Raw genomic sequence first — 7,952 nt, forward strand, 5'->3', positions numbered from 1 at the left:
CTTGCAATACACCATCAGGTAAAGTGTGTGCTGGAGTCAGGATGGGTCTTGATGCTGCAATATCCTAAAGCAACAGTTCCAGGAAGGTAATGTGCTGATTGCAAGACTGAGTTTTTGTTTGTTTGTTTGCTTGTTTTTTTTTTTTTTTTTCCTTCTAGAATGGTATTTTCCTTTTCACAGATTCAGGCTCCCTCTGGTTGGTAGGAAAAGCTAAGTGTGATGTTGTTAATATTTTATGTTAATGTTGTGTACGTAGGTCCACTGTGTCAGGCTTTTCCAGCTCATGGTATAGGCCAGTGTTCTTATCCTTGTCAAGGGAAGATGATTTAGCCTTTGATGGCATGCCTGAGAAGACAAGTGTCTTCACTCCAAATATATATATATATTTTCTAGCTCTCTAGACAGCTCCAGGGACAGTCCTAGGCCACAGCCTCAGAAGTCTGCTGTTGTCTGCTCCCCACAGAAAGTCTCTGAGATGCCTGCCGTGATTTCCCCTCTCTCCCACCCTAATTTAGGCTTCTGTAAAAGTCAGACTTATTCACTGTGACATTTCAGTCCTGAAGGAGTTTGGTTTGAAAGCCTCTCTCCCCCATTCAAGGGAAAGTAATGTTGACTTCTGGAAACAGACTGAAATAAAGAACAGGAGAGCAGTATTTCGATACTCCATTTTGGCTTTGCAAGCACCAAAACTTTCCCTTGGGCATTCCCAACTACATGGAAACCTGCAGTGATTTTCAGGGCTATTCATGCCCAGGACACTGGCAGCAGTTTTGTGCAAAGCAAGAAAGCCCTTAGCAAATGCCACTGCCCTTTGGGCTCTAGGAAGAGTCCTCGTTGGAGTGGAGGCCCAAGAGCTCCTCAGACAAGCTGGTGAGACCATTTTCTTCCAGGGCTGCTATCAGCCGCGCTATCGTGGCCTTCTTCCCCTCTGACTGGATGAATCTGAGAAGCAGCTGGTAGGCTTGCTCATACAGTCCCTCCCGGTCATATTCAAGCGCCAGGTTATCAATAACAGGATCACGCAGGGCACGGCAGTTCTTCTGCAAGGAGCGACCCACTTGCTTCCATTTCTTCGAAACGAGTTTGGCGAATTTCTGGTGGTCCTCTAGCGTGAGCGTTCTGTTGGCTTGAAGGGAACAGAGGGAGTTTAAACACAGGCATTTCATGGCCAACTCAATGTAGCCCACACCATTCCCCAGTTTGTCCGTGTGCTGTGGAGCTCAGAGCCTACTCAGCATCCACAGGAATGTCTCACTGTGGAGCTGGCCCGTGTGTCCTGCAGTGCTTTAAAACCAGGACAGCACTGCTGAGTCTAAAAGTGCGAGAGTGGTGAAGCCAAAGGGATCAGCCCCGTGGGCAGTGTCACACACACAGATCTGTGTGCCCTGAGGACATTCCTCCACTACTGGAAAGGAAATACTCAGTTCACAAAGCCAGCCAGATCACTGCTGTGATGAGCACTCAGCACTGCCAGCTTGGAACCTCCCAGAACACCAGGGTGTCTGGGTTTGGGGTGTCCCAAGTTTTGAAATGTGAGGAACCTGCAAAGGACAGAGTTTCTGAAGCATCTGGTGTCGCTCCACCTCAGAAAGAAGATAGGCTGAGGCCTAATCTGAAACACCAGGTAATAACCTGGTATTATCTTGGGTCCTTTGGAAGTTCTTGACTTATGTGAGATAGATCCTATTACATGGTGACCTTAACCCTCCTCCATTTTGACCTTTGAGGCAAGAATAACCAAGGGTTGTGAGGGCTCAGTTTTAGCTACTCACCGAACTGTTGTTCCTGAAAGGTGAAGGTGACGTCTGGAGAAAGGGAGCTGCTTTGAGAAGAATAAGGTGGACACTGGGAGTTGGGAGACATGCAGTCTTTTGCAGCCATGTTTTTGTTGATGTTCTGGTGAAGAACCAGGCTCTTGAGACACTCCTCCAGCTCTGTGATTTCCTCGTCCCTCAGGCGGTCTGGCTATAATGCAAACAGCGGCCGTGGTTTGTGCCGGGCTCACCATCCCACAAAGCCACAGGTGCTTTGCTGGAAGGCACGTTTTTAAGTGTAGCTTAAGATGATGGCATCAAGAGAGGAGCAAAGAGACACCTACAGCTCGTGCTGTAAACTTGTTAAATGAGATAATCTAATGGGGTTCTTCTGACCAAGTGTTGGTCACATGCAAGAGGCTAGTACCTGGCACTGTCCTTAGCTAGTGGCCACCGTGCTGTCTTGTGATCCTTCCGACTGTTGCATCATTAGGCAGAGATCAGACTGAGGCCATTTTGAGGAACAGAGAACAAGCCTGTCTCCTTGGGCCAGGGCCAGGCTGCTGACTCAGCAGAGGAAGGGAGAAGTGAGCAGACAGGGTAAGTGGTATCACGTGCTGCTTAGTTCTGGGCTGAAAGGCTTTCATTTTGTTCCATTCTCTGCGCTTGCAGAAAAACAACCTGCCGAAATGTGCTCTTGTGCCTAGCCTTCCCAGGCAGCCACTGGCAGGACTGTTGCTCTATGTTACAGCCGAGCTCAAGGACAGAGAAGCTGACAGCCCCGTACATGGCAGCAGAGCAGGACCCCTTAGCTCTCCTTAGTCCCATGTTACTGTTCCTCACTGCTGCCCAGCCTCCCTCCCTCTCCCACTCACCTTTTCTTTGTAGATGCACTCCAGGCAGCGGTCCTCATCCTTGAGCATGTTGTCGAGGTGCTCGCTGCCAGCCTTCAGCTCCATTTCGAGAGGCACCTTGCTCATGGCCAAGGAGAGCTGGAGGTGGTTCTGGAGAGACTCCTGGAGCGCTCCCTCCCGGTAGCTCCGCAGGAAGCGGCGGCAGTTCTCCTGCTTGCAGAACTTGAGCTGGATGATGAGGTGCGGGTGGCTGCAGTGCACTTTGAGCATGTCCACGCCATTCAGGCTGCCGGTGGAGTCTGGCAGGGAGAAGTGAGCAGAGTCACTATCCAGGCATGAGAGAGACAACCCAGACCCACTCCCATTCACCACCAAGCCTGCTAGGGGCTGGCTTGTGAATTGTCTTCTGTCTGCGATAAAATCTTCTGTGATGAAAAACCTGTATGGAAAACCAAGAGGAAGGAGTTATTTTTTTTGCTCTCCTGAATCTCCAAGAAGTGTGGTACCCATCTGAGCGCAAACTGCTGGGTACCACAGTCCAGATGATGATCCCAAAACATAGTTTGCTGGGGGAGGTTTTAAGTTCCAGTTCATAAAGTGGATGGTGTGGCTCTTCTAGCAACCAAGAAGGAACCTCAGACTCTACTGTCCACTGCCATCCAGGGCTGAGCTGAAGCCGCGCCACACACAGCTCGTTTGTCCATGGTTGCAAGGTCCAGAATTGTCCCTTCTGGGACATGCAGCTCTGCACAGACATTGCTGTTCTAGCAGAGCAGACCTGAGACGGGATTGGTTCACTTACAGGCAGCTAGGGAAAGAGATGTGGAATTCCCCTACGGGATTAAAACAGTTGAAAAAAAAATCTTGGAAAAAATGAAGTAGAAACATAGCCAGGTCAATCAAAACATCTGATTTGAAGAGCTCAGAAAAGTTTAGTTTTGTTCGGGAAACGTTAGGTGAGTAATATGAAGGGAAGCGCTGAAGGCAATTTGTTTAACATGGAAAACTGGAAGTCAGATGGCAGGTAACAAAACTGGTTGCTTCAAAAATTCAGAATAAAATAAAAAATTCCCCAAACGAAAAGATCGGTTGAACTGTGACTCCTATTTTGTTGTAACAAGGTATACACTTTTCACCAGCAGAAAGCTTTAGCAATGTGCAGCTAACAGCTTTTCATGTCACCTGCGAAGGACCACCTGGAACAAGGTACTATTGCTCATGTTTTGGGCATTGCAGAGCTCTGTGGTTAATTAGATATATAAATCACACTGCTTGGCAGCACAGCAGAGTTTCGTAGGTGAAAACGCAGAGTTCAGCTTGATGCTCGGGGGGATTTCAGTCCCTGTGCCTGGAGAATCCTCGTGATTTTATGCAGTGACAAAGGTCTCAGAGGGAGGCCAACATTCCCTCCCCATCACCCCAACTTGTGGCTCTGAGCTCTCAGTAGTCCTCACCTTTTGCATGGGGAAAACCTAGCGACAGAGATGGAATTTGAGTCACTTGAGATTGTGCCTGGGTTCTTTTAAACCATTTTACACCAGGAAATAATTCAGACTAAAATCTTGGCAGGGATGAGGCAGGGTGGTGCCCTCAAGTTAATACCAGTGCTGGGGGGAGTAAAATCTTGGCAGGGATGAGGCAGGGAGGTGCCCTCAAGTTAGTACTCATGCTAGGGGAGCACGACAGGGGTGGGATGCAGAAAATGAACAGGCCTTCGTTCTTCCTTCTGCCCTCTAAATTCGATTTTGATCATCTGTGCACAGTGCTTGTCTCTGCAGGGATTTTGATGATGAAAGTAAAAGTAAATGCTTTTTCTATTTTTGCAGCAGCAGAGGAAGGTGCAGTTGTGGAAGGAGAAATGGAGATGGATGAAGGGCTGCCAGAGCTCCACCAGCACTGGACCTGTGGGCAGGACCCCAGGGGACAAGGCTCAGTGTGGTGCTAGCAGAATTGTACCATTTCCAGACCCAAATTAACCTCTTTCCTTGCTTCTGCAGCTCTGCATGGATGTACTAGCTCAGATTGGCTCTAAAACAGGTAATTAACAAAAACTTCTATTATTTGGACATGGCAGGAGAATCCCAGGGCAGAGGAGACCTGTGTGCACCACGTTAGCCAGGCTTAGTGACTTTACTTGCATCAGAAAGTCTAGTTCAGATTAAATGGATAAATCAGACATGGGGATGGGAGCTAGGAGAGGCATTTTAATCAGTGACTGCCGGTCAGAAAGGTCCTTTTGTTTTTATTGCTTCCTTCATGCTTTCTTTTTTCCTTAGTGCTGGTTAAACAGAAGCTTGCGTAAGAGGACAGGAGAAGGGAGGGGAGAGAAAAACTGTAAAAATACAGAAACTTTTACGAAAAGTATACACAAGAGCTGAAAGGCCACCTTGAAAGAGAGGTCTTTGTACTCATTCCTTCACAAGACTTTTGACAACTTCAGATTTCAGTTCCTTTTTGTCTCTGAATGAGCAGGGTAGGATTTAGCATTGCTGCCCAGCTTTTCCTTAAATGTGTAAGCAGATATGAAGCTGTCCCAGTGCCACAAAGCAGGCATAATGGGGCCTCATTAGACAACTATGTTGGACCTCCTGCTACTGTGCACTTTGGATGAAGCTGTAAAATGAACTGGCCTGTACTGGATTAACTGAAACTTTGCTATGCTGGTAAGTGCCAGAAAAAGTTTCAGTTGTAGCTACACAAACCTAAATAATGAACACAGGCTTGTATGACAAGTTAGGAACACTGTGATAGTGCTTCTAGGTAAATATAATAACCTCTTCAAATTGCTGTTATTCTGCAGTCAACTTGGTGCAAGGGTAAACAGACAAATGGGCAGTTTTATGGCTATATGTATCTCAGATCCTCTTTTTGCTGTGAACAGTGTTAAGGAGAACTGAAGCTAATGTTATTGTACCTCCTTATTTTTGGAAAAGAGCTTCCAAGTGATTTCCTATCATTGGCCTTAATTTTTTCTTGGAGAACCTTGTTTTTATGTTTCTCTGGTGGTAGTAAGATAGAAACTAAATATTTTTCATACCAGCTGCAATGTGTCTTCCTCACATAAATGGGATTAAACAAGCATTCACAAAACAGGATATTTCCTTCCAACCGAATTATCCTGTGACCCTCAGAAAGCCTCTAGCCCAACCTCCCAGGCATGGCAGTGTCAGACCAGGCTTTATCCAGGCTGGTCTTGAAAACCTCCAAGGATGGAGACTGCACAGATTATCTGGACAACTGCTTGGCTGTCCCTCATGGAGAAGGAAATTTTCTTGTATCTGTTGTGACCAGTTTTTGTTTCAATTTATAGCTGAGGTCTCTCATCCTCCTACCATGCACCACTACGAAGAGCCTGGCTGTGTCCTGCTCATCTCCTCAGAGGTATTTGCAGGCTGCTCTCAGCCCATCTTGGAACTGCCCAAAGAGGAGAGAGGAAACCTCATGGCTGTAGCCCATCCAGATGGATTAATAACTCCCTGCCTAGGAAAACAGGCACAGAGCTGCACAGAATGGAGGGTTACAACAGTGTTCCCCTCAGCAGGTGTGCCTGCTCATTAGCTGATGTGCAGTAGCTGGCAGCATGCATGCTGTGAACCTGCTGCAGCTGCAAGGGAGAGCATAAATAACACGGAAGGGCTTGCACCCAGTTACATGCCCAAGCTCAAATCGCAGCTTGAACCTCAGGGCTCTGTTCAAACTGTGGAAGCAATAGAGTGGGACACACAAACTCATGGTTGCTCTGTCTCCTAGGTACAACCTGTCTTTGTGAAGCAACCCAAAGCATCAGAGAGGACAGGTACCTGCCAGTGCCAACTTGAGAGCCTTGAAGATGCTGGGTTTCTGCTGGGAGCTTTCATAAAGAGAAGGCAGAGCAACGGTCTTGCAAGTTGACTGGAGGAAGAGGTAAGCGCTGCCGATCCAAGGAGCGGAGCTGCCTGCCATCCTCAGCACCCTGCAAAATCATAGAGGTGAGTTGAGACCACAGTGAAAATGAACTGCACCAGTGAAGCATGGCAGGCACTGAACGTAAGCGTGCTGGGATTGCAGGGATTTAATCCTACTTCCTAGAGGAGGTGGAAATATTGTTAAAGCGAGTGTAGCCTTTAAGGGTTTCACTGTTATTCTGTAAAGTGCAGTGTGATGGGACACGGTGTCCCAAAGACTTGGCAGCTCGCAAAGCTCTGCATTCATTTCCCATCGGAGTCCATTTATTCCTAGTCCAAAGAGACTCTGAAGCAAAGAGTTTTGGCCCTTGTGCCTCTGCCTGCACGGCTGAGCTGGCAAAGATTGAAGGAATGTGTGGGAGGTGCTCCAAGGAGCCCCAGCAGCCCTGGTGCTGGCATGTTCATACAGACTGCATCTTGTTGCCTGAGGTCTTGGTCTCCTGCCCATCCTTGGTAAAGGACACTTTGCAGTGGCCTATGGCCCATGCGCCTGGGAGAGATGGGTATCTGAGGTACACAGCTGAATTCCTGCCCAGCACAATCAGGATGCAGCCAGGATATACTCTGGGACCAGGGACTGTAGAAAGCAAATTGAAAGTTGATTTCCATTGGAGGTTTAGAGTTTAGATCAAAAAAGTGTGTCAGATTTCTCTAGACACCTCTGAAGAGAGTGGATCCTCTGCAGCATCCACTGAAAGCATCTAACAGTGTCCCATGGCTTGGAGGTTTGAAAAGTGCTGTCTATTTTGATAGCAGGGCTAGCTTAAACAAGCCTGAGCTCTCCTTGCCAGAGAACACGGCTGAGCACAGATTGCAAGACTGATTCTTTCCTAACCTCCATCCTGCTGGTCCATGCTGAAATTTCTATTCAGGGGTATTTGTTCTTTATACTATTGGAAAATAATTCCTTATCAGTAGATCTACCAAACTGTTGGTAAGCATGCATGTGCTCCAGGGTGTCAAAACCTGTCTTCCCAGCAAAACCAATCCGTGTCAGCAAGGTGTAGAGCCTCCGAAATCTTCAAAGCCAGGACATGGCATGAGAAATGACACCATGAGGCTGATGCAAACCATAAAGATCCCAAGCAGGAACCAGCACAAAACACACTGCAGCCCCAACACAGCAGGGCCTTGCAGGCCTCATGCAGGCAGGAAATTTCATAATTTCTCTCCATCAGTGGCAGCCGTGATCTCTTAACCTGCTCCTTGCAAACCAGAGAAGGTTGGACAGCCAGATACAGCCTCTCAAGTCATGTGGTGCTCAGTAGGGCAGCATTTTCCAGGCACTGGCACTGTGGGCCTTGACTGGTCCTGAGGCCATAGGATCGTTTTTTTCAGCCAAACCCTCTGTGCAGCTTGTTGGGCAAGCCATGAGGTTTCCACCTGGGGCTCCAACTCTG

The 7,952-nt window shown here is 47.8% G+C and overlaps 1 protein-coding gene across 1 annotated transcript; it reads right to left on the bottom strand.

Annotated features, from left to right (window-relative positions):
• Positions 1 to 677: 677 nt before the first annotated feature.
• Positions 678 to 6,558, bottom strand: TRADD (TNFRSF1A associated via death domain). The gene is made up of 4 exons (XM_010222034.2): positions 6,409 to 6,558; positions 2,630 to 2,907; positions 1,773 to 1,965; positions 678 to 1,126 (listed from the first exon to the last, which is right to left on the bottom strand). The coding sequence occupies exons 1-4, from the start codon at positions 6,548 to 6,550 to the stop codon at positions 819 to 821; spliced, it is 921 nt and encodes a 306-aa protein (XP_010220336.1). The 5' UTR covers positions 6,551 to 6,558; the 3' UTR covers positions 678 to 818.
• Between the last annotated feature and the right edge of the window lie 1,394 nt (positions 6,559 to 7,952).

Source organism: Tinamus guttatus, unplaced genomic scaffold, assembly GCF_059628265.1.
Source record: "Tinamus guttatus ecotype Peru unplaced genomic scaffold, ASM5962826v1 Tinamus_guttatus_pri_ptg000576l, whole genome shotgun sequence".
Classification (NCBI taxonomy): Eukaryota; Metazoa; Chordata; class Aves; order Tinamiformes; family Tinamidae; genus Tinamus; species Tinamus guttatus.